General features: G+C 41.3%; 1 protein-coding gene and 1 pseudogene across 4 annotated transcripts; both read left to right on the top strand.

Annotated features, from left to right (window-relative positions):
* Nucleotides 1–560: 560 nt before the first annotated feature.
* Nucleotides 561–26,949, top strand: ASB9 (ankyrin repeat and SOCS box containing 9). 4 transcript variants are annotated; one of them, XM_016119072.2, is made up of 8 exons: nt 561–1,550; nt 1,652–1,723; nt 13,913–13,992; nt 16,270–16,377; nt 19,349–19,499; nt 21,293–21,427; nt 22,856–23,047; nt 26,573–26,949. In XM_016119072.2, the coding sequence occupies exons 1-8, from the start codon at nt 1,511–1,513 to the stop codon at nt 26,695–26,697; spliced, it is 903 nt and encodes a 300-aa protein (XP_015974558.1). In that variant the 5' UTR covers nt 561–1,510; the 3' UTR covers nt 26,698–26,949. The 4 variants fall into 4 exon arrangements, with proteins under 4 accessions (XP_015974558.1, XP_036082755.1, XP_036082756.1 ...); XM_036226862.1 differs by adding an exon at nt 13,229–13,285 and having other exon boundaries at nt 561–1,723; nt 26,573–26,947; XM_036226863.1 differs by having other exon boundaries at nt 1,535–1,550; nt 13,229–13,992; nt 26,573–26,947.
* On the top strand, nt 2,689–6,380 carry LOC107497367 (annotated as a pseudogene).

Below are 26,949 nucleotides of genomic sequence, written 5' to 3'. Positions count from 1 at the left end.
TATTAGATGCTGTTCTTTGAAGTACATCGAGCAACACTGCACACTCCCACTATCTGAACCCACAGGCACAGTGTGATGCATGTTGCAAGGCAAGCATCCACCAGCTTATTTTCAAAGTCAAGAGTCCCAGGGATTTTGAAATAATTACATGTTGATGCTGGTCCCCAAGATGAGCTCAATGCTAGGTCAATATTATTTCTATGAGTGGGGGCCCCAAATAATCACAAAGGTATACTCTAATAAACAGCCTTCCTCTGCTTTTTTCTCTTCCCCTACCTCTCCTTTTATTTCTTCCCAACCTCCTCTCCTTCTGCCCCTCTCCTCCTCTTCCTCCTCTTTTTTGTAAATTTAGAATATGAAAATTAGATAGACTTTTAATTATTGTAAGTATTCCTGTCATGGTTCAGTGACTATAGTAACATAAGCTTCTAAAAAGAAAATTTTCTCTCAGATTATCTCCTGACTTGTTCCAAACATGTATTTTTTTTTTCTCCAATTTTCCAAACCTTTGACTCTCAACTGGGGACAATTTTGCCCGGCCACCACTACCTTCAGGCCCATTTGGCAAAGTCTGGAGACTTCTTAGTTTGCAACAACTGGGAGGAGGGATGCTACTGACATCTAGTGGATGGAGGTCAGAGGTGCAGCTGATCATCCTACGAGGCACAGGACAGTTCCCCACAGTAAAAAATGATCACTTCCAAAATGTCAATAGTGCTGATGTTGAGAAACACTGCTCTAAACCTGTGTTATTCAATAAAGAAGCCACTAGCCACATGTAGCTATTGAGCAGTTGAAATGTAGCTAGGTTGAATTGAGATGTGCTATAAGTATAAAATATGCACTATATTTTGAAGATTCGGTACAAAAAAAATGAATTATTTCATTAATGATTTTGAGGTTGATCACACAATGAAGCGATACTATTTTGAATATATTAGGTTAAATTAAGTTTATTAAAATTTTTTCTACTTTTTTCCTTTTAAATGTGACTACAATACAATTTTAAATTGCACCTGGCTCTAGCATGATATTCCTTAATGTTCTAGACCTTTTTCTCATTTTCACAACTTTGGAATATGAAATAAGTTAATCTTAATTAGTTAACTGTTTGGGGAAAAGATTAAGTTCTTATTTTACATCATGTTTCAAAAACAAATCTCATTTTTTAAATGTTAAAAAATTTAAATGTTAAAAAATTTAAATTTAAAATAGTAGAATAAAATGTTTGTGAATATACATGAAGGGAAGGTCTTTTCTAAGCATAACATCAAAGTCAGTCACTTTAAAGGAAAATATTGATAAATTAAAATACATATCATAGAACATTCGGGAATTGAAGGCTTTCTATCTTCAAAGTGTTCCCTGAGGGTGTTTTTTTGGTCAGCCTGCATCTTGCTGAACATCTGAGCTCTTTGTTAAGCCCTAGGATATTCTATGATAGGCTGTGGTGCGGTCCCAAGAAACTTGAAAATCCTGCTGTTCTATCCACTTCCTGAAACTGCAGGTCATGGATGTCGCGAATCACTCGTATGGACCCCCTGACTCTGGTAGGAGTGTGTGTGGGGTGTGTGTGTGTTGGGGGGTGGCACTCTAATCCTGAACTGAGTCCCAAGAGATTACTCATGAGAACCAATCCTTCTGATTCCAGATGGATGTGAATGCAGAGCAGGTAGCGATCCCTGCATCTTGGAGTTTCTGCAATGTTTTTCGATTCACGAATGTAGGTATTAAAGAGGTGATAGTCTTTACTTTCCCTTTGAGTCCTATATCACATTAAGCTAGAATCTGACCGTCAGATGAACCATCTGGTTTATACGAGGTTATATTGCTTGCTTTTAGGAGGTTTTTAACACTAACATAGATTATTTCATTTTTCACAGGATGTGGGATGTTTTATTCCCCAAACGGTATACATTAAAAAAAACAAACAAACAAACTTCAATCATATCTGAGATGCTCTAGGATAACTTATCAATTAATTAGTTCAACGCATTTTTACTCAGCATTTATTGTGTGCCAGACACCGTTTGAGGCAGTGAAAAGGGTAGACGGGGCCTTTGCCCTCGAAAAGTTTATGTGTTAGTGGTGGCAACAGAAAAAAAGCAAAGCGTCATATATATCACCATGTCAGGAAGTAATAAGAAAAATAAAGCAGTTTGGGGTAAAGAATGGTGGCGAGAGCTATTTTAGATAAGGTGATTAAGCAAGGTCCCCGGCAGGGTAACTGCGGGGTTTTTTTTGTTTTTGTTTTTGTTTTTAATTATTCATGTATGTATTAATATTTATTAATTTTACTGTTAAGGCTTCGGTGACTTTTTTCAGTACTTAATGGTTTCGTTTTGTTTGTTTTTGGTTTCTTCGCCTGATTTAATATAGTGATCCTATTGCAAAAGTATTTCTGATTCCTGCTTTTCTCACAAACCATATTACAATGATTTTCTAAGTTTCAAACCCTTTGAAACTATCCTTTTAAATGGTTGTATTATATCCATCAGCTATTTCCGTGTTGCTGGATTCTTAGATTATTTCTAATTTCTTGCTATTATAAATAAACTAGCATGAACTTAATATTTTATAAATCTTTTTAAATGTTTTAAGTAGATCTTAGAAATTTGAAATGACATTTACTGGTTAAAATTATTTAAAATACCAGTTTAAAATAATTTAAAATATATACACAATGAATCACTTCAAGGAAAAAATATTTTAATAACCACATACCCAATATTACCTATCCATATACCATGTCTATATATATATATCGATATCTAATATAGCTGTATACCATGTGCCTACTTAGCATCTATCTATCCATCCATTATTTATCTGGCTGTATTCATCATCTGCCTTGACCCATTATTTAAAAAAAAATATGCTTGTCTGTGTCTCTTGAAGATTTAAGCCTCAATTCTTTCAAAACCCCTTAAATTATTTAAAAGGTCGGGTATGTCATTCAACATCTCTAAGTTTTTCGTTAATATTTTATTAAGGAACCGTTTCTCCCAAAGTAATTTTTCTCACTGATATTTCTAATATTGCCATGTCGAATGAACCTCCGGTTTACAGGTGATTCTTTTTTCAGTAGCAACGCTCGTTGCTAAGAAGATTTTATGCATTTAACACAAAGAGAACAGCTGATGCTTTAGAGACATGGCCTGAAGTGGTCATGGTGAGGGAAGAATTGTTGAATAATCACAAGCTGTCAAGGGAGGGTGCTTTTTGCACTGAAGAGCCTCATGTTTTCTCCCATAGCAAATCATCGCCAGAGGCTGCCCCAGTATGGGCGTTTGCATACAAAATACATCATCTCCTTCCTTTAGCGGAGTGTGTACTAGGACGAACACATGATCGCGTTCAGAATAGCAGCTTCGAATTTTAACATGAGTTTAACCTGTAAAAAATGTATACCAGGTATTAATCTTCATTTACTAATTTCTCTTCCCCCACCATTATCATATCTTGAAAATTTTCCAGCTTCTAGAAAAAATTGCAAGAATGATAAAATGAATATTTGTACATCCATCATGTCAGATCACCAGTTGTTATAAATTTGCCACGTTTGCCTGTTTATCTGTGTATGCACATATTTGTATGCATATGTATGTGTGTACATGTGTACATAGACCTATATTATATGTATATATGTAAGCTCATGTGTAATTAATATATATACAAATTTTTCTAAATGAATCATTTGCCAGTAAACCATGGACATCCTGATTCTTTACCATGGCTAGAATTAAGATGAGGCGAGTGAGGCAAAAAAAAAAAAAAAAGAAAAAAGAAAAGAAAAACGTGTAAGGGGGTACTGAAAAAAATCAAGATAAATATTTTATTGCAATATTTTAAAAATTCAACGTTAAAGGAAAAAGCCCATGATGACTAAAATATCAATGATTTTAAAGACAGGCCTTTGTTTGTTTTTACAATCTTGCACGATTGTGCAGTGGGAACAGTGTTTGCCATCAGTCTGAGGTTCGGGGACATGTGGCCTTTGGGTTTTTGAGGAACAACTATGGCTTGTGAATAGATTAGGCAACTCAGGCTTTATATATACTCGTATTTGGACTATAGAGCTTGCATTAACTTTTTCTCTTCAGTGAAAAATGTGTCTATCTAGCATCTATCCATTATGCATATTATGTGTACATAAGGATGCACATTTATCCCTTTGTGTCATGCTGGCATATGGCTCTGCACTAAGCAAGTCAGCGTGCATCTTCCAAAAACACAGAGATTCTTCTACATAACGGCGCAGTGATCACACGCAGGAAGTTTGACATTGATGAGCTGTAATTATCTGATATACATCCATATTTAAGTTTCCACGATGGTGGCACTGGTGTCTTTTATGTCTTGTCCCTTCTCCCCCAATCAGGATCCAATTAAGGATTACGCCTCACATTTATTTATCAAACCTCTTTATTCCCCTTTAATCTAGAAAGACTCCCCTTGCCTTTTGTCTTTCATGCCACTGGCATTTCTGAAGAGTCCAGCCCCATCCTTATGTAGACTGTCTTCCAATTTCGATTTGCCTGATTGTTTCCTCAAGAATACTGCATTATGCCAGATTTTCAAAAACATGTCCTCGTTTGAATATCATCGTGCTCCTAGATGGAGTGGGACTGAGAGACTGCTTTCTAAAGTTGCAGCATCAGATAGCTCAGTGTACAGAGCCGGTTAGCCAGTTACACAAAAAAGCACTGAAACAGATAGGCTTTTTACAGGAGTAGCAGATCATTCCAAATTATCAGAGCAGATTTGTTCCTTTTAGTTTTTAAAGGTTTTGTGCTAGAAAAAGCGCTGACTGGAATGAGAGTTGATTTCAGCTCCTGGGCCAACTTAGACTAATTGGAGGCGACTTTCAAGGCTCCCCACGGCCTTGGGAGGAAATAATCCATGAGTGGTGTCAGCTAGGTGAGGAGTAGGGGCCGAGGCTATGGCTGGTGATAAGGAGTGCCTTTCGCCTTACCGTCCTGCAGGCCATAATTCTTACCTCACCCGGGCCAAGTTTCCTGAACATCTACACAAGGACTGACTAGAAGTTGTTAAGATTGTTCTCTTGTGGCTCATTATAAGTGAGACTACTCTATAATTACAGCTCATATACATGTAACTCACCTTTATCCTCATACAGACCCTTAAAAATACATGAGCTCTCTTAATGGTTTTCTAATTCCTGACTAGAACTGTTTTTAATTGGTTTTAAAAAAAAAAATCAGTTTCCGTCCTCCAGTATTCACAAGTATTGATCAACATTATAAATATAACAAGATTTAAAGCTGAGTAATTTCCTCCCAAGTACTACGGCAACAGCCTGGAAATCTTCTTTATTGTCATTTTGGACAATAAACTTATATGTGGATGTGGAAAACGCTTATCTTCTTGGAATTTAATTAAAGGTAAATGAAGAAGATGTACTATGAAGATTTTACTGAGAAAGGATGGTGATGGTATCCACCTTTCCCATCCTGCCCCTCTGTTAACTCCTCCTCATCGGGTCGAGTTGGAAGTAAGTTTTTCCCTCTCTGCCAAATACATGTTTTAATGTTCTCCAAATTTCCCGATGGAGAAGTGAACAATGTATATGCTTACGGCCTTCTCAGTAAATTCTGCAAATAGGGAGGGCAATTCACCAATGTTTATCTCAGTTTTAAGTGAATAACCCCTTTTTTCAAGTGGAGATTAGTCAACATGATTGTAGATTCACATGCCATTGTAAGAAACAATACAGCTTCTCCCCCGATGGTGTTTGGGCTTTTCGTGGAGGCTGGCTGAGTGGCCTACATCTCCTTTGGGCTTCCAGCAGGGTCGGGATTGTAGATGTTATTGATCAGAACAGGGCTTTGATGGACCTTGCTCTCAAGTAAGGAGACAGGCTATGCCTTTCAAATGCATGCAGCTCACTGACTTCATCCCCAAGTTCCCACATGGTGCCCGTCAGAAGTATGTCCGACAAGCCTGGCAGAAGGCAGATAACAATACAGAGTGAGCAGCCACAAGATGGGCCAAGAAGATCGAAGCCAGAAAAAAGATAGCCAAGATGACAGATTTTGAGTTACCAAGTCATGAAGGCAAAGAAAATGAGGAACCGAAAAAATCAAGCTTGAAGTCGGGAAATTTCAAAAGGCAGCTCTCCTGAAAGTTTCTCCCCCCGCCCCCGCCGCCCCCCCCCCCCCTCAAAAGCACTTGCTGCCAAAGGTGCAGCTAGAGGTTCTGGCAAAAGATGAGCACTGCAGGCAAGAAGACTCCAGCCCAGAAGGTTCCTGCACACAAAGCTGCAGGCCGGAAGGCAGCACCTGCAAAAGCTTCAGAAGAGTCCGAAAACTCCGGACCCGAAAGCACCTGCTCCACAGGCATCTGGCCAGAAAGCGTAAGGACATCAGAGGCTGTTCTAAAAGTAATAAAGTTTTCTTTTTGACAGGATGGCAAATCTAAAAACAAAAATGAAAAAAGAAAAAAGAATAATACAGCGATCTCCTATATTTTCACCCAGTTTCCCCTAATGATAACTTCTTGCAAAACTGCAGTATATATCAGAACCAGGAAATCATCTTTGATGCAATATACTAATCTCATTCCACACTTTTCATTTTGACTTGTACTCACTCCACTGTTTGTCTTTAGTTCTAGAGAAATTATGACATGTGTATGAGCACACCTTTGACCCAACATTCCCGCTCTTAGGAATCTCTCCTCTAGAAATATTTTATAGGTGCACAAAGCCATATGTATACAAATATGGAGTGCAGTATTTTCGTAGTCATGAAAAATGGTAATATTCAGACTCCATCATGGGGAAGTTATGAATTGCAGTGGTCACTAAAGAAAGGGACATATGATTGAAATGGAAAGACCTCCCCCACCAAGACAGACAAGTATAAAAAGCGTAGAACAATATAATATAATTACAATTATGTGAAAAATGTAAGGGGATAAATGTGTGTGTATATATGTATACGCACATACAGAAATGCGTTATAAATTACGAAGGACTCTCCTCGAACTGTTGACAATGGCTACCGTGTCTTTCAGCTGAGGGTCCATAAATCTGAAACAGTGAGGCTACATCTTAGGCATTAAAAAAAAAATCTGTTTCAGAGCCAGACTGCATTTGAATCTTATTCAGAGCCTTCCTGAATGGGGAAGAAAAGTCCCCTTTCACCTGGAAGAGAGGTGTCACTGGAGTCTAGTGGGGTCTGTCAGCCTGAGCAAGCACCCAAGGGTGCGGGGAAACAGTGTACCTGCACACGTACAAAAACCCAAATAATCTGTAAGGCAAAACTTTCACAAAGTAAAACTTCTTATAATTAACCATGAAAAATGGCAGGTCTCTTCCATGCCCCCATGCTAGCGAGTAATCCATTTTTCCAAAAGCTACCACCATTAATTATTTACTTAGAAGTTAAAATATAATCTGTGGAGGAAGGGTGAAGCAGAGCCTTTAATGAAATCCTTGAAGTTGGAAGGAAGAAAATAAAAGCGCTCTCCAAATTTGCATGTTTGTAACATATAGACACATTTTCCTATAAGAAACTCCCATCAAAATTGAAACCACATGTGCAGGAAGGCCAGGGTGTGCTGGGCATGTCGCTGTGCAAGCAATCAGCAGGGCTGCAGCTCTACCAGCTCTCTCTGCTCTTGGGTTCTCGGGCTTGTCTCAACAAGAAACCTCCTCTCCACCCCCCACCCCCAAATAACGAGCAGATCCCAGTAGGGGGAACAAGGCTGCAGCAAAGAACAAGGTTTGCTTTGCTCTCGAAAAGTTACAAACTGAGTTTTCTTCCTGATAACCCCCAAGGCTTCCTCACTGATTGGTCTGAGTTTTGGAAAGAACATGACATCAGCAACTTTGTAGACTTGGGGCTGGGGGGCCGTTGGGGGCTTCTGCTAGCCTCCCGCCAGCTAGGTGGAGCATGTGTGCTCGCGTTCTGTGTGTGTCTAACCACAGGTAGTACTCGGATTACCCTGTGTGGTCTGTTCTCTGTCGCTGTTCTCTGCCGTCTGACTAGGACGGTGCGGCTCAGCCAGCCACAGCACTGGGATTTCTCAGTGGGAGGGGGAGCATGGAATTCAGAATTTTGACTTGCAACGGAAATGGAACATAGAGCTTTGTCGGGCCCTGGAGACTACCTGAGTACCATGGAGGGTGAACAAGAGGGCTCAAGAGAAGCTCCTGACAACGGGCTGGTTTCAGGCTCACTGATGGGGGGTGAGTCTAGGGGCTGTGGAATCAGAGGGCTGGGGAGGTGGGGGAACCGGAGGAGAGAGAAGAGGGCTGCGTGGTTTTAGTCAGTTCTGTCTGAGATGAGTCCAGGGGCGGTCACCGGCTGGAGGTCCACGGCTTGTTAGTTTGTACCTTTAACATGGTTCGAAATGTGTCCACTTCTCTCCTCAGAGTCCTGTGGACCACAGGAAGTCTACGGTCGGTCTATTCAGGAAAAACATCATCAAATGTATCACTAACATTGGAGGTTTAAAAGTTTATAAATAAGAACGAACGTTTGTACTGGTAAATATTTATTGAAAGGTTTTAGGCATTTGGCATTTCGGTGGGGGTAGGTGTGTAAGGGATGTTCAGACAATACTGGAGTGATTGATTCACTTTAAAAGGAGACTTTTAAAAAAAACTCTGGAGCCCCGTCTTCCAGGTATGATTCTCGATTGTCAGGTGCTTACTTTGCTAATGTGTAGAGTGTCACACCTCTGGGCAACTGTCATTTCTTGTGAGAATTCAGCAGGTACCTGCTAAGTAAAAGGGTTCTGAAAACAGTTTAGGCAGTAGAGGGAGACTGTTACACTTGCCATCAACGGGACAATGAGCAGGGACCTTGCAGTCAGCTAGGAGTCATTTCTTACTGCACAAGGGCTGAAAGGAGAAAAAAGAAATAAAACACAAAATGCCTTTCGCTAATTGAATAGGCGAGACTGCTTATTCATTAATTTATCCCATTTTGCTCATAAATTGAGGAGGGCTCTCAACGGTGAGTAGGATTTGGATCTGCAAAGGCAGAACTGGGTTAATCAGACATATGAGCGGTAGAAAACAGAGTGACACCAAAAATCACTTTAAAAGATGAATTCGATAAATATATTTTCAAAGTAGCAAACCAATAGATATGGGAAATAATCAGTAATTTGGCAGACTTTATTATTTTACGGCTATGTATTATGCTCATTTTCACATGGGGGGGAGGCACTTTTCACTGTTTAGGATTTATAAAGGGCCTAATCCAACCCTGGCTGGGGCTGGATGAGTAGGTGGGGGGCAGGCATATATATACTCTGAGATATGGTACTTAAAAAGTGAACATACTGTCACGACTGAAATGTTCACCAGCTTAGGGAGTTTAGTGAGGACGAGTTTGGAGGGATGAAACCCAATAATGAAGTTTCAGAACCTGGCTGGCAGAGTCTGGCCTCCATGAAGCAGGGCATTTGGAGTCATCGATGCTTTCACAGCAGGGACCTGACAATAATGAAGACTGTAAGTACATTAAACTGGTACCCATAGTCTTGATGGATTGGGGTGAGAGCACGGAAAATTCTTATATTAACCCACAGGTTCTCAAACTCTCACGTGTAGCAGCATCATCTGGAGGGTTTGATAAAATGCAGATGGATGGGCCCCTAGAACCCCTAGAGCTTCTGATGCCATAGTGGCTCAGGGCTGAGGCTGGGCATCTGGGAATCTGCATTTCTAACAAGCTCCCAGCTGATGCTCATGGTGCCGTTTGGGGGCCACACTTTGAGAGCCACTGCACTAATCCAAGTGTGAACCTTACATTTGGATCAAACTTGGAAATGACAGAGAAAGGAAAAGTAGGAGTGATAATTTCAAAAGAAAGAGAATTCAGCTTATTGCTTGATCGAATATTGGAGGTAAAGGAGAGCAAGCAGCCCAAATTGTGATGTTTTCGATCCTAAAGGTGCTTCATGTCCGATAAGAGGGCTAGAAAAAAGAGAAGTTGGGAAGGGTTGCTGGCTTGGGAGTAGAATGAGGAAATGAGGGTAAGGAGTTCTGTTTTGAACATCAAAGTGCCAGCGGCCAATGGGGCTGAGGAATGAATACAGGTTGGGAATCAAGAGACCTCAGGATCAGATAGGGAAGGAATGAGCCTGCCCTATCATGTCCCAAAGACTGAAGGCAAATGCTTTTGCCCTCTGGAGCAACCCAGCCTCTCTTTTTTTAACCCTTGACCTTGTAAAATGTTTCCAAGGATGGATAGATTCGGGCTAGTGCCCAGCATTCACTGGGGGGCTCTCGGAGCTTCGTTAATAGCTCTTTTTAGAATGTACCAAGTAGTGCATTTTTAATCTCTTCTGAAATAATGGAAATTTAAAAAATCATTCCAGAAATTGCAATAAAAATGAAACGGCAGCCTTCCTAATGTGCTGCAGGGTTTGATAGGTACTCAATTTAAAAGAAAGACAAGTGTAATGGCACTAATTGGAAGACTTATGGAGTGGTTTTGTTAGGACACCTCCCTGCCCCATTTAACCATGAGCCTCTGGATCTATGGCGTCACCATTGCCCTCATTTAGTATCTATTTTTTGGCAGTGAAACCAATAGTCCCTGGCTGAACAAGTGTTGGAGAAGAAATCTTTAATATATACCAAGGGCTTGGATAATGCGTCATATATAGATAAAGGTCCATGAGTTTCGAAGACTTTGGTGGGGTCAGTAGAAAGGGAATTGTGACCTTTAATCTCTCCTTTAGCCATAGTCTCCTACTGTGAGCATCGTCCATGTTAAGCCCTGTAGCTCGTTGTCTGTTTGGGGTTTGGGCTCTGGAAAAGCCTGGAGAAACATTGGGTGTCTCTTCAGTGTTTTCAAGAGCTAAAGAAAGTATGTGTGGACTAGTCCATGTTACAGATTGTGGTGTTTGCTACTAAACTGTATGTGTGTATATATAAATGTGTGTATGTATGCATACACACATATATATACACATAACATGACTCATGTTCTTGATGCTGGAAAAATATTAACCTCACAATTTTCAGTTTTTACATAATCACTCAATTGTTCAGAGACCTGCTGAGGTTAAAGTCCTCGTATAGATTTAAGACGAATTTTGACTTTAAAAGGACCCAAGTTTTTCTTCTGGGCAGTTTAGGCACACTGTGCTAGCATGACCAAGCCCTAGTCTGAAATGACTTTAAATTAGAGAAGTCTCATACATTGCCGATGGGACTACAAAGTGGTATGGTCGCAGTTCTGCAAAAGGCTCAACATTGGCTTACTATATTATACAAGCAGTTTTTCTCCTAGGTGTCTACCCAAGAGAAATGAAAACAGAGTCCACTCAAAAATTTGTACCTGGATGTTCATAGCAATGTTATTAATAATAGCCAAGAAGTAGAAATAACTCAAACTTATCTGTCGACTAGTGAATTAATAAATCAAATGTGGTCTATCTATACAATTGATATTATTTGGCCATAAAAAGGGATGAAGTACCGTGGTGAACCTTGAAACATTCTGCTCAGTGAAAGAAGACGGTTTCAGAGAACCGAGTATTGTATGATTCTGCTTATAGGAAATATCCAGAATACGCAAATCCATAAAGATAGAAAATAGATCAATGTTTTCCAGGGGTTGGGGGAAATAGAAATGGGGAGTGACTGCTAAAGGGCAAGGGGTTTCTTTTGGGGATGATGAAAATGTTCTAAAATTGATTGTGGTGATAGTCGCACAGCTCTCAATATACTGGAAAGCATTGAATTTTAGACTTTAAATGGGTAAATTGTAGAGTATTTGAATTATAACTCAATAGAGCTGTTAGACAGATAGCTATTGTCAGCCACCCACCACGTGTCCTAGGATAACACCCGGTACCTCTCAAAGACACAGACGGCTCTGTGAAGGCTACATTCTCAAGGGGCACAAGACCTCAGGTAGCCTTTTTTTTTCTCTTAGAGAAGTACATAATTCTTCATTTACCCTAAACAGAAGAAGTAATGGTTCCAGGGTGAATGAATGGAAAGTAAAGCCCATTTTTGTCTACACTTGATAATATAATTGCATCATTTTAATGAAATCTGAACAGACTTACCATTTACAACCTAAATTACCTGCCTGGACTGTTTAGGCTGTCACCTCTAATTATCTGTGGTAGCTTTAAGAAAGGTTGAGGAGTGTGGCAGTTATATTTCTTAGCAGCTGAGCACTTGGAGGGAAAAATAGATTAATCATCACTCATGGAAATCCATTAGGGTAAATTTTGCAAATCTATTTGTGACTGATTTTGCAAACGTTTTTCAATATTTAGCTCTTTCTTCTCACTCAGGATTTTGTGTGGATGGTATTTCGCATTAAGACCAATAGGATAGAATTAGTCGTCCTTTTAACTGTAATTCGGAGAGAAATCTTTCTGTATCTACAGTCTGCGTTGTAGGCTCGCAGTGCTAGAAGCAGCAATATTTTTTTCTGAGAGATTTAGAAACCTCAGAGAATGCTTTTGAGTTCACTGAATTTCTACTGAGCATAAGGTTTTGGAGGGAGGCAAAACCACTTTGCTTAAGGTGCCTCAAGCACCCTATTAGTGAGCCCAGAAAGAAAGCATTGATTGGATGTGTAGACGGGCTCATTCAGCTTCCTCGTACCTATTACATGCTTCATGAATCCATCTGGAAGGGTGGTAATTTGCTCACTGGGACAGATTTTCCGGGGCATTGATAACTCCATGGAGCAAGCAGACCTCAGCCAACACGTGTTAAATACAGAGTGTTCTCACCTCCTCCTTTATTTACGCCCTTTCATTTTGTCAGGCATTGGTAACTACCCTGGTTCTCCAGCTCTTCTCAGCTTTTAGGAGATCTGAGTTCCTTTACGAGGCAGGACTGGTATCAGACCGTCCTGCCTCGATTGTGTTTACTCAAGCAGGCAGAGCTGGAGTTGAAGCAAGCTCAGAAGAGCCTCCTGACATTCTGACTTCCTGCGTTTGTGCTGGAAATTAGATGCAGATTGAGATGAGAAAAATTCAGGTCTACACGCCTCGTTCAGATTACATCCACACTCAATTAGAAAGAGAGAGGAAAGCATTGGATGTGTTTGGCTAATGTTTACGGGCTTCCTTCCTAAGAATGTATGTTCCTTCCATATGGTTGTAGAACAAATTTGCTATTTTAAATAGCAGTGAGTTTGGGGTGTAATCACGACTAATAGTAGCTAATAGGTATTGAGCCATGGGCAAGTCTACTGCTGTCCTCACTTTACAGAGAAGGAAACCGAAGTTTATGGCCTGTCCGGGGACCCACAGCTCATAAGCCAAGCAGGTCTGAATTCACAGCTTTCTCTTAACCACACTGGCATGCTGCCTTTGGGGCGTAAATAATGTCCTTGTTACAAGGTCACACTGCACTCTGATTTGCACTTGATACCAGCACAGGCGGTAATCCATAAAGAGATATGGTTCTGTTTAGATTTGATTCCAAACCTAATGGTGTATGTAATTACCTGATTACTACTATTAGTATATGGCACTGTTTGCTGAGACGCCAAAGTTTGTATTTCACGCAGGAAACTAGACTGGCAACCGCAGCTTAACACATTAATGCTGGTAATTAGCGAAGCTCTCTCTTAACTAAATGGACCGTTTCCTTTTGAAATCAGTGTGTGTAAATGGAAGTACAGTAATCCATCTGTCATCCCGATCTACCTCTTTTGTCCTTAGTTTAGATACCGGCTGTAGTTCTTTCTAGCTAAGTAGACATTTCAAATAAACTGTGTACAGAAACATCAATAGAGGGGAGAAATGCTGAAGTCCTGATGGGAGTTTTGCTTGACTGACTCCAATGTCTCTATCCAATAAGACCTGTTAGGATCTTAATGATGGGCAAGGATGAGCCTCTGGGTCTAAAGTACATCAGCAGGATGTAACCCGTTCCTCTCTTTCCATACAGATTTTGAGTCTGATCGGACTCCCGTCCATGAAGCCGCGATGAGGGGGCGGCTGCTCTCTCTGAAGCATCTCATCAGGCAGGTAGGTAGTTTTTTGAAAAAAAAAAAAAAAAAAGAAAAGATAAATATTAAGCACATCTTTTTACTCACCACATTGAAAAAAAAAATCATAGCCTGATATTCGGATATAAATTTCTCTTCAAAGTGAGATGAATCCCATCCTATCTAATCATTTTTTTTTTATCTGGAGGCTGGCATAATACTAGAATTTAGCTCACTTCTATGCACATAATAAATATCTATTGAATGAATAATGGGCAAATTAGTACATTCAAGTTGCCTTCGCTTCAGTCAATAGGCTGTTCCTAAAAATGATCATGTAGTTTTGTTTCTCAACTGGGATGATTTTTACCCCTTAGGGGATATATGATAATGGCTGGAGACATTTTTAGCTGTCACGACTGGGAGTGGGGGTGGAGGGTCAATACCGGTATCCAGTAGATAGAGACCAGGGATGTTACCGGACATACCGCATTGCATGGGACAGCCCAAAATGTCAATGCTGCTGCGGTCGAAAACTTCTTTATTCACGCACTAAATAAAAAAAAAAAATGCTTGAAAATGTCTTTTTAAATATGTCATCTTGTCATTTCAAAGACATTTTCAGTTCTATCGAATCTCCAGTCGATAGTGACCCTGCTTAGTTTGATATTCATTTCCCCAGGTGTAATTTCAAGTACACATTAATTATTTGAGTTTTGCTGGTTTGAAATTGTCGGGAACTTAGGCAAAGGCATTTTTAAGAATGCAGTTAAAATCACTATTCAGAATTCTAAAGAAGTCTTTGTTCAGGATGTTCTGGTCTCTGAAAAGATGATACATCTTTGCAGTTAGGAGCTCTTGGCCCATGCCGCAGCCCTCTTTGGCAATCTGGCAAAGTCTGTGGACCCCTTCTCAGATTAATGCTTTAAATACCCAAAGCACAAAATGGAGGAAACTTGTCAAACTGTTACACTACAAATGCGTGACGTAGTAATATGTGGACTTCTTTATTCACGCACTAAATAAGATTTAGTGGTCATTTAATGACTATTGTAATTTCTAAGTAGGGTGAATGTATATTCTTAATATTTTAAATATGCGTGACAATCGTAATGTAATAAAAATATCTGTGGTTCCTCTCCATGATAGTCCTGTGTACTGCTGTTACTATTGCAGTTTGCTGTATTCATAATTGAATATATAATTGAAGGACTTGATAAATTTCAGGCAGTAGTTAGTGGGAAAAATGTGCCTTATTTTTAAAAAATTCCAATTTCATGGACATTTCTAGACTAAATAATCCTCCTATAAGAAAAACAGCTTTTAAAGAAGAATTTCGGACTATTCCAAGCCACTATTCTAAGCTGTTTCTGATAGCAGCAACTTATTATAAATAGATATATAGGTACTAACACATAACTTGAGCTAAAAGAAGTTAGGCTGCTTCTCGTAGAAAATGAAACATTTACCTTATTTTGATAGGATGAAAGATGATCATTGCAGCTTTTATATGCCAGTTATTAAATTGAACTGATACCTGTTTATATTCAGTATTTATATGTTTACTGAACATCAGCTGGAACCATGTCTTTAACTAAGCCATATCACATTATTTGAAGAGGTTATCTTCCTGGAACCTCAATTTCTGCCTTCATAAAATGAGCATTCCAGTACCTACCTGCATTAGTCAGATCTTCCTGTGTAACAAACCATCCCAAACTAAGTGGCATAGTGCAATAAACATTTCTTGCTAACAAGTCTCTGTGCCGGCTAAGCCAAGCTGGGCTTGGCTCCAAGCTGTGGGTTGGGTACAGCTCTGCGGCACACGTCTCCCCACCCCTCTTTGACCAGTGGCTACATGAGAAATTTTCTTCTCATGGCAAAAGCCTGGAGCGCAGTAGGGCAAGCCCAACCATGCAACAATAAATGCAAGAATAGTTCCTTGTCATGAACCTCATCAAAACAATAACCCACGAAGTGAGAGGACAAGAGAGAGTGAGAGCCAAACGAAAGTCAGTCTTGAGTGTATATACCTAAGGGTCAAATTGCTAAGTCACAGGTATGTGTATCGTCAACCCTAATAGATGCTGTCAAACTGTTTTCTTGAGTGGTTGTATCATATTACACTCGCACAGCAGTTTGAAAGATCCTTTATTTGTCGTTTTTCTACATCATTGTCAACACCTTAGTGTACTGTCAGATTTTAAGCCAGATTAACTTTTAAAAATATTGTTGTAGTACCGTATTTGTGGCTGAAAACCTACACTATGGCACCGATGCTTTGTACCCCTTTCTCTGCCCGTTTCCCTTTCCCCAGGGGTGGACTGTGAACCTCATCACAGCAGATAATGTGTCCCCACTCCATGAAGCCTGTCTCGGAGGTCATCCCTCTTGTGTGAAAATGTTATTAAAGCATGGAGCTCAGGTAAGTGCGGCTCAAATAAGAGCTTAGAAATCATGAATGAAAAATGACTACTTCTATCCCTTCAGGATAATTGCCAGCATTTTTGATTAGCCTGATTTGAAATATGAAGAGGGGGTGTTTTTCAAAAGTATTATATACTTCAAGCTTACTGGCTTTAGCAATAGATGAAATACTGAACTTTTAGCTAGAAAGTAATGGTTCACATCTGTGTCATTTTCTTTAATAGTCACTACTAATAAATAGCTGTTAGATTTCTGTCTTCATTCCTACGGCTTGAAGGTAATGGAATGTTGTAGAAAACTGCTAACATTTGGCTCCAAACCTGAATAATGGTCTCTACCATTTACTAACATTTGACATTCAAACGAGTTTCTTATCCTTTGAGTTTTAGAGTATACATCTGAAAAATGGGGGAACTAATAATAATAAAAAAAAGTTATATAATGTATTATGGTATTGCAAAGATTGAAAGAGATGAGGTTTATGATTATTATTCGGAGAATGAGAATCATGGTGGCATAATGAGAGATCCTAGAGGAAGAAGGAAGACACAGAGTCATCGAATTTGAAAGTAGGACCAGTAGGTCTTCCATTCACTAAGTTTCCTCATGCTCAAAAGCAATGGGAAAAATCTGATCAGAAAATTATATATGAGGTTCTCATATTCTCTCAACCAGTATTTACTGAGCATTTATTATAAGCCTAGCTCTGGATAAAGACTTTTAAGAACTTATAAACTAGACAAGCAGATGGCCAGATAAACATGTGTTTTAGTGACTGTAGCATTAGATGTATCAGTAGATAAACGCTGAAGGCTGACATCCCACCGTGGGTGTTGTTAGTTGGGTGGCTCTTTTCCAAGACTGATGCAGGAATAATCCTGCTCCATTATTTTCGACAGGTGACTCCTGTGTGTGCTCTGGAGGTAGCCTCCATTCTAGGTGGTTCGAAGGGGAAAAGATGTGGAGGATTGTGTGTGAATACATGTTAAGGACCAGTCGAGGTAGTGACATATATCACTTCTGCCCACATCTCATTAGCCAGAACTCAGGCCACCTCTAAGTACCAGGGAGGCTGGGAAATGCAGTATGGCTGTGAGCCCAGGACAGAGGAAATAGGCTTGTCGAATGCATAGCATCTCAGCCACGGCAGCCAGCTGCAATACACTGTTTCTGTCCATTAGTTTTGTGCCATATAATAAGCCCCCCAACTTGATGGATTAAGGCAACAGCCATTTATTTACCTCAAAATTCCTTGTATTGGCTGGACAGCTCTTTAGGACCTGTTCGGCTGACCCCAGCTGGGCTTACTTACGTGTTTGAGGTTAGCTGATAGGTTGGCTGGAGCAGGCTAGCTCCTGATGACCTTTACTGGGATCGCCGAGATGTGTGGGAAGCCAGAAATTCTCTGTGTGGTGTCTTATCCTTCATCAGGGTGCCTGGACTTGTTTACATCATAGCAGGGATTCCAAGAAAGGCAGAAGAGGGCAGGCTCTCTGATCAAAGTGCATTCGTACTGTCCCATTTATTGGCCAAAGCAAGTCACATGGGCAAGCCCAGATTCGAGGACTGGAAAAATACTCTTCATCTAATGAAGAATTGCAAAGCTACATTGCACGCTGTGGAGACAATCTGGGGCCATTTTTGCAAACTACCACAGTGTAATAAGTATTAATAGCAAGGGGGTTGTTGGAGCACATGGAAGTGTTCCTGACCGTTTCTTTCTGATGGGAAGAGAGGGACTCAAAACACGCTTCCTATAGGAAGTGATGTCTAAGCTGAAGCATCCAGGACCTGTTGGATTTAGTCAGCTAAAGGGGTTGGGGAAAGTTATGGACTTCCCACACACTGGGAACACTAAGTGGAAAGGGCCGAAAGTGACAGTGTGCACATTTGTGTGACTTCAGCTCATGCCTTATAGCAGGAAAGTAGAGCAGGTGAGAGGGGTCAGAATTACAAACACTGTTGCTGTCCGTGCCAAGAAAATGGGCTTCGTCCTGAGCGCAGCGGAGAGCCGTAGGTGAGTGCACCATCAGGTTTACATTTGGGTTAAGAAAACATCCCCAACGCTTGGAAACAGGAAAAGACTAAGGAATGACAAGAGAGGTGCCTGGGGAGCAAACTTTAAAGCATCACTCACTCCCAGGGGAATGAGTGTCTCCTTAAATTTTGTACCCCTGGGCATCTTTTGTGCCTCGCTAGTCCTGGCCTTGCCTCACAATGTTGTTTAACTGGCTCACCAAACAATTTCTTAACGATATAGAAAAATGTATCTGCATTTGGCTTTGCTCTTTCTTCTTCAGTTACAGCCCGAACCCTGTGAGGCTAGACGCTAACTTGGATGTTTCTGTCTAATTTCCAACATTAGAAGAGATAGCCCCGAAGATTATAGTTTTATGGCCATATACGGCATTAACCAATTTTGTTTCTACTAGCAAATTTATTTCAGCATTCCATCGACTGACTGTATAAATTCTCTTTTGAGCCAGCGTTACCATCTTACTGGTTCCCTCATTAAAGAATGAGTTGAAAAACAAAATTTAGCATGTGTTCACTATATTTGTATGAAGATCATGTTTTAAATTTTTTTTTAAATGGTACATTAATTTTAGAAAGTTACTCTCATTGTTGCGAAGAAGCCGGATTGGTGTGAGATGGACCCAGGATGGAATGTTGAAAATAAAGAGATTCATTTGTGAGGCATCGAAACGATCCTAGCTGGTTTCAGAGTTTGTGTTCCTGGAGAGGGCATGGAGCAGATAGAACATTCAGTAATGTTCTTGGAGACTTACATTCCATGCCTCATTCAGGTTTTCACGACCACTTTGGGGAATTTGATGTTTTCGTCCTCATTTTATAGCTGTGGAATTTAAGGCCCAGAGAACTTACACAACAGCTCAGGAGTGGCGGAATCTGGATTCGAACCCAGGACGCCCCACTGCCTGCATTCATGGTGGGACTCTTCTTTCCAGGTGAACGGCATTACCTCAGACTGGCGCACTCCGCTGTTTAATGCTTGTGTCAGTGGCAGCCACGACTGTGTGAATCTGCTTCTGCAGCATGGAGCCATCCCTTACCCGGCGAGCGATCTGGCATCCCCTATCCACGAAGCTGCTAAGAGAGGTAGAGCTGTTGAGAATTTAAGTCTTCCATCCACTCCTTCAAGGGATCTTACCGTTGAAGGAAAGGAGGAGGAGGAGGAGGAGGAAGAAGAGGAGGAGGAGGAAGAGGAGAAGGAGGAGGAGGAGGAGGAGGTCGAGGTCTATTTTAAAGCAGTAATGTTCATGCTGGGGGTCCCGGGACTAGAAGCATCGGTGAGACCGAGCACAGAAACGCAGGTTTGGAGGCCTCGCTCCACACCCAGTGAATCAGCAGCTCTGGGGGTGGGGTCCAGCCATGTGTGTTTTGTTTAACAAGCCCTACAGATGACGCTGCTGCACAGTGAGTTTGAGAACTACCTTTCCAGAGCATTAGCGGTGTTATTTATTCACTGCTGTATTTCTGGAACAGAGCCTGGCATAGAGTAGGCTATTCATCGATATTTGTGATACGTTGTTGAACACTTGGCCCCATAAAAATCAAGTTGTTTTATAAAACAAATTATATTCTTCTATTTTAGGGCCTTAAAGAATATCATCTCAGGGCTACCTAATTTACTAAGTGAAACAAACGTTCAATTTTTAGAAATATAAGACATTATATACAGTTTTGGGTAATTCTTTTTTGCTATCCAGCATTATTGAGGTATAATTGACAAAATTGTGTGTATTTAAGGTATACAACTTGGTGATGTGATGTGTGTGTGTGTGCGTGTGCGTGTGTGTGTGTGTGTGTGTGTGTGTGTATACTCTGAAATAATTACCACAGTGAAATTAATTAACACATTCATCACCTCACACAGTTACCATTTTCTTTGTTTGTTTGTTTGTTTGTTTGTTTTTTGTGCTGAGAACACTTATGATCTCTCTTAGCAAATTTCAAGTATACGGTTCAGTCGTATTAACTAACTGTAGTCACGGTGTGGTACACAGAACTTATTCATGTGGGCTAGTTCTTTTTTAAAGCCACATTTTTTCTGACATTCTTAACCCTGAAACAAAAAATAAAATTGCAAGTTTTGCTTTTCTCCAATGCTGCCGCCCTCCTCCATCATCAGCATCACCACACCTTGCCAGAGGGCTTTCTGTTTCCCCAGTGGCGTTCACAAAATGGCTTCCTATGATCCTTACAGCGGCCCTGTTTGACTGGATCAACCCATATTATCATTCTCTCTTGAAGCATTGACATGTATTCATTGAGAGACATGCTAATTCATCATGTTCACTGGATACACGAATTAAATGATATAACAAGAGAAACGCAAAGGAGTAATGTTTAACCTATGACATTCTGGACCAGGGAAGAGCGATTCAGCTTTCATCCAACCTACTTTGCCCGACCTGGCCCAGCTTGCATCGCATTTGGCAGCTGCTTCTAAGCCTCACCTGCGCCCACTGTGGCCTGTTTCTCCCAGGGCCCGTCCTGGGTGAGGTTGTAAGTTAGCTTTCCTGTCCCTTGACCCACGCTGTTCCTTTTCTTCTTGAATCTACCTGTAGTCCCTGTTCCTCCACATGTCCCTGAGCTCTCAATTCCATTTCTGTATGTGGACTGATTACAAAGTCCGAACAATTGGAAAGGGTGAGTACTTATTTGCTTACCGTGTGGCTGTTCTACCCAGAGCTGCAGATCACGTGTACGGTCAACCCATTAACTGATGGCGGTGTTGCAAATCATTCCCCATTCGAAGCAAAGGAAATAGCTTTTGGTCCCCTGGATAAGTTGCTGGCAGATTTAATCACACAAAAAATGGGGAAGATGGTGTTTCTCTAGCTAAGAGAACTTGTGCTGTAACTATTTTCTATTGCCTTGGGCTGCAGGCCACCTGAAGTGCATCGAGTCCCTTGCAGCTCATGGGGGCGACTTCGACCATAACATTGGCCACCTGGGCACCCCTCTGTATTTGGCTTGTGAAAACCAGCATATTGCCTGCGTAAGGAAGCTTCTGGAGTCAGGTAAAACAGAAAGCAAAACGAAACGAGGAAAGCAAAGGAAAAGTAAATGTATTTTAAAGCTCTTTCTTTTATAACTGAGGGAAGAAGGTGAGCAGTGGAGTCAGACAAGGTCGGAGTTCATTCTGGGTGTGCTCCCTTGAGGAATTGTTGTAAACCGTGCGAACTTTAGCGCTCTCACCTGTAATAGGGATAATGATGGTGAAGACAGTAATGTTTCCTCCCAGGGTGGTCCTTGATGAGGATTACTTTCTCTTCCCTTTCCTCTCCCTCCGTCCCTCCAGCGAATCATATTAGTAGGCCCTCCATAACTCCGAAGGCTGAGTCTTCACTAGTTCTCTTTGTTTTTTGAAATTGAACTTGCCCCATTTTCAGCGCATCGTAAATATTATATTATTTTTGGAAAAGCTTATGGAGCATCATTCTTTTTCACCTCCCTACTGTTGTCTGGTCCCCTCTTCAAAACTTGGAACACCATTTCATCACGTCTTTTAATTGTTTGAGTCTTGTTTAGCCTTTACAACTCCAATAATCTTTCCTCCCCTGAATGTTCTTATAGTTCTTGCCTTCTACTCATCTGGTAGCCGTTGCCATGAATTAGGAGATTCACATTCATTCATTTATATTCATTTTCATTCATATTCCCTCCCTCCCTCTCCTCTCTCATCATCCTCAGTGTATTTTAAACTCCTAGTCAGGAAAGGGCCAGGTTTGGCATTCCTCGCAAAGCCAGGAACAATACAGTTAACATTTGTTGAGTGGGCAGAGATCTCCATTTTGCTAGAGGGACAGCAACTCAGGAAAAGCCACATGTTTCAACATGTCACAGTGGGAGCCAGCATTCAGGGTAGGGACTTGTTGAAACTGTAGGGGTAGAATTGGGTGGGATGGCCCTAGAAATCCACCTTACTCCCTAAGAGGGTATTTTGGCACCTTCCCTGTGATCCTGATTGGCCAGCCCAGTCTAGGTTGGTTGCTCTTCATAGTCCCAGTGACACAGTCCCGAGTCTCAGGTTTTAAACTCCATGGCGGCTTTTCAGCTTGCGAACGTGGGTGCTTGCTATAGATAGAATTTCACCATTCAGCCTCATTTCCCGTCTGTACTGGCTACTGTCAGGGCTCCAGTAATAATGTGTACCTTTTACGCCACCAGGATTTTCTTGTGTGTATCATACCTATGTGTAGCACTCACAGACAAAGTTTTAAACCTCATGTGCTATATATATAGCTCATGTTGTACATTCGGTGACATTGTCAAATGGCATGTTCCCCATGTTATGAAATGGAACCAAGTCATCTTCTGTCTTCTCAGGAGAATTGCTGTGCCCACTGTGGATGCGCTTTTGTTAGGGAATTTTGAGGTCCAGTGCTTTGGGAAGGGAGATGCTTGGATTCTACTCCTTGGCCGACTCTGTTCTTGTGACTGTTTAGGAGCAAATGTGAACCGAGGCCGTGGCCTGGACTCCCCTCTTCACGCAGTGGCTAGGGGATCCAACGTGGAGCTTGCCTACCTGCTCATGGACTTCGGAGCGAACCCCCAGGCCAGGAATGCTGATGGCAAACGTCCCTCAGAGCTGGTGACTTCAAATAGCCCTCTAGTCAAGTTCTTCCTGGAGCATGAAGGTACTTCTCCTTTGCCCAAACCTAAACCCTAACCCACAGAAACTCCCGCGGGCTCTCGCAGGGAGCAGGTACTGACCAAGTTCTGACTTCTGGTCCTATAAAAAAAGATCACATTCTGCCATCACCAAATGTGGGCTGCTGAGATAATATAGCATTCAACAAGGTACATTGGTGATATAGTAAACAACCATCCTGCTGTTGAGCATGTGGGAGACGGGTTGTTTTGCATGATCTAATATTCATATATGGGGTAGGCTTATTTTCAGAAAAATGAAGATATTGTTTTAAAATTTTAATATTAACGCTATCTAAAAACGTGCTTTAGAATGATGTAGCAGAATTCTCTTTGGGGTTGTGCAGTGCTCACAGGATGTCTTGGTGCACTGCAGGGCATTTGGTTTCTGGGAGTGAGAATGCAACAAATTTAAGCGTGGTAAGGCATTACATTAATGATTCACAGCAACCTGGAAACATTCACTATTATAAATTAATCAACACTAAGTCCACATTCCTCCATAAATAAGAACTGATGCTTTTGGCCCAGACAGCTAAACCTCATGGTTGAGCAGCGTGCAAGTGTAGGGACACTTCCCTGAGCCATGGAGGTCGGGTAGTGGGCTGGGGAGCAAAGACCCCTCACAGTGCATGCTTAAATGTCCCTAGAGGAAGAGCGCAGCCAGCTCAGGACCTGCTTTTTTACCAGAATGTGGACTTTATGTTTTAGGGGTCGTAGGACTTGGAAGCAGCCTTTCCTACCAGAAAGATTCATGTTGTAATTGCTTATTTTCTCCCCACGTGCTGAGAATTAGGGCTGGCTCTAGGCACAGTTGTAAAGTGGCCATGGACTCCTTCTCCCTCTTATTCCCGCCACCCCAGGGTCCTCGCGGCCAAAGCCGGCTGGGAACACTAACCCTAGGCGGGAAACAGTCTAATAGAAACCTTTATATTAAGCAGTGGGATGAATACCCAGGCAGGTCTACCTGCGTTTTCAAGATTTCTTCTTTTCAAAAACTTTTATTTATATATAGAGGGCCGATTTCTCCAGCAGGCATAGATAGCACAAAACTTTAATTCCTTTTAATATAAGAAGGAAAACTGAATAAAACTCAACCTGGATTATATTCATCTTTACACCGACACAGTTGTAAAATTTTTTTTTTTAATTGGGAAAGAAATCTACAAAGGCGAAAGTGCATCAGGGCCCCCTGAAGTCATAAAGTCATATGTATAGACACACACACACACGCACACACACACACACACACACACACACGCACGCACACACATTCCAGCGCCCACCCTATCAGATAATCTCGCGGGTTTTTCCCATCGTCTCCACGGACTCTTCCCTCCCACTTTATTTCCCGAAGCCATTCCTAGACACCTGTGTCGCCTTTAATTCACACTTCGATGACTGTGTGGCCAATGGTCCTACTGGTTTATAAAATGCCATTTGCCATTGGGGAGAACCACCACTTCTTCTGCTTCCATGAGTCATTTTTGGAGTTTTAGTAACGTCACCTCGCAGCAGGCTGGAAGCCCATGGGAAATGGGGACAGGTGAGCACAGAAAGCCAGACCTGCAGATTTAACACAGTAATGTCTGTCTCTGGGTGTCCCCGGAAAGCAGTTCAAGAATAGCGCCATCCCAACTACCTTGAAAAGCATCTAAAGCAGTGTTGACTGCCGGCAAACAATAAAGATGATAAAGGACTCCTTCAGCTTAGCTGAACGCACGTTGGCCCTAAAGCATCACGAGAGTTGCTGGGGAAGAAAAAGAAGTCAAGAACCAGAGCAATATGCCAAGTCATAAACACACGAAGAGCTGATTTTATTATTGAGTGTGGCCAATGGCTACAGCTCGTAGTGGGTTTTCAGCTCTGTTTGTGTGGAATTAAGCCTACAGTTGTTAGACACCATCTTGCTTGTGGTAAACAGCAGATAACTCAGTTCGCATCAGTCATTGCCTGAGATTGCTCTCATGTCCTGCTTTTCCTAATTCTCCATCAGGCTTGCTCTGACATCTTGTTCTTCATAATTCTTTATCAGTACCTCCTACAGTTGTCCCTGGCAGTGTCTCTAGCACAGATGATTAGTCACATCCTTCAACGTTTCTCAGTGAGATGAGATTAAGTTGTTTGCCCGCAGCGCACCTTTGTAGTGTGTAAATATATGCTGAGTGCACTGGAAGCAGTTCATTAATACATGCCTTGAGTACACTGAATATAATCTGGAAGGGACCTTAGACTCCAACAGGGGCCTTCCAAATGCGCTGTGAGGGCCCGATTGAAAATACTGCATTGATTTCTTTGTATATGTGTCTGTTCCTACCTCTCCACGTTCTCTGTCACCTGAGAAATACGCAGCCCACTTTATCCTGTAGCTTCTGGTCACACTGTAGGAATTTAGAAGCCACTGTATTCTTTTGGTTGTATTCTCCACCCTGGGGGCACAAGCAAATCACCTGGGGCACAAGCCTTTGACAAATAGATATCCGGTCCCCACCCAACAATGCATCTCTGGGGCGGGGCCCAACCTCCTGCAGTTTAAAGCTGCCCTCCCCTAACAGGTGATTCTTAAGTACGGTCTGGACTGAGGGCTACTCCTTTGTGGGGTTCTTGGGGGTACATAGATTTGCTTTTAGAAAATTGTTTTAATAACCTAAAGAGAATCCCCATTACAACGTGGTGCAGGTTGGAAGTGGGAAGTTGTTTTCCATCATTTTGCCCTATAATGGGTTTTCTCAGCCTCAGCACTGCTTAATATTTTGGACCATTGGAAGCTGTCCTGTGCATCGTAGGATGTTCAGCAGCATCCCTGAGCTCTACCCACTAGATGCCATAGCGCCTTCCCTTAATTGTGACAGCCAAAAGTGTCTCCAGACATTGCCAAGTGTCCCCGGGAAGCAAGATACCCATCTTTTTCCCCTCCTCTCCCTGCTATTGAGAACTACTGTCCTCAGTGTAAACTCTCGGCTGGTTTCACGTGCAAAGTTTGTGCTAGTTCGCTTTTCACCTGTGAATTGAACCACTGGGCTAACTTTGAATGCACATTATGAAGACAAATATGCCTTAAGATAACACATACCTGTGATTCACTGATAGCTCATTATATCTAAATATCTTAAAATTGCTCAAATGATAAAAATGTCTGCATCTAGAAATAGGACCTTATTTTTAATGTAAAAGACAAGAAAGCCGTTAAACATGAATTTTATTTTCATAATTGGGAATTTAGGGTAACTTAGTAGTTCCAAAATTAGCTTCCTTAAGCCCCCATTAGTGAAACTAAACTTTGAATTTTTTAGTCCGTTCTAAATGAAAACCTAAGAAACTTATTTCAATTAGATCACAAAAGAGAATATAACCGAAAAACGCCTTCTATCAAAAAAACGAAAATGATCTTGAATGGTACCATATTATTTCCTTATAACAACACTATATCCTATATGCTTTAAAAGAAGGAAAGAAACAAGTCATCTTAGATCGCTGAAACCAATGTGTGGCTTTGTCTTATCTTTCTCCAGGGCCCCCTTCTTTGATGCAATTATGCCGCCTTAGAATCCGCAAGTGCTTTGCGGTCCAGCAGCATTATAAGATTGCCAGCCTCTTCCTCCCTGAGGAGCTGAAACGGTTTCTTCTTCACATTTAAATGTGTCAAACAATACACAAACCTTTAATGAATGTTGTATCCACTGGAACTGAAAAATAAAGTTTTTTTTCAATGCAAACACATTGGGTACTTTTGCATTATTGGTTGGAAGGCATGAAGACTTTTTTCTCTCCTGTCTGGAAGTGTGTGGTTGAAAGAATATTGTTTTGAATGTCGACTATATGCCAAACACTGAGCTGGGAACACTTTGTGCATCATCTGATTTAACCCTCACAGCATCCCTACCAGCTG

Source organism: Rousettus aegyptiacus, unplaced genomic scaffold (genome assembly GCF_014176215.1).
Source record: "Rousettus aegyptiacus isolate mRouAeg1 unplaced genomic scaffold, mRouAeg1.p scaffold_m13_p_9, whole genome shotgun sequence".
In the NCBI taxonomy this organism is placed as follows: domain Eukaryota; kingdom Metazoa; phylum Chordata; class Mammalia; order Chiroptera; family Pteropodidae; genus Rousettus; species Rousettus aegyptiacus.
This window is presented reverse-complemented; position numbering and strand designations above follow the sequence as displayed.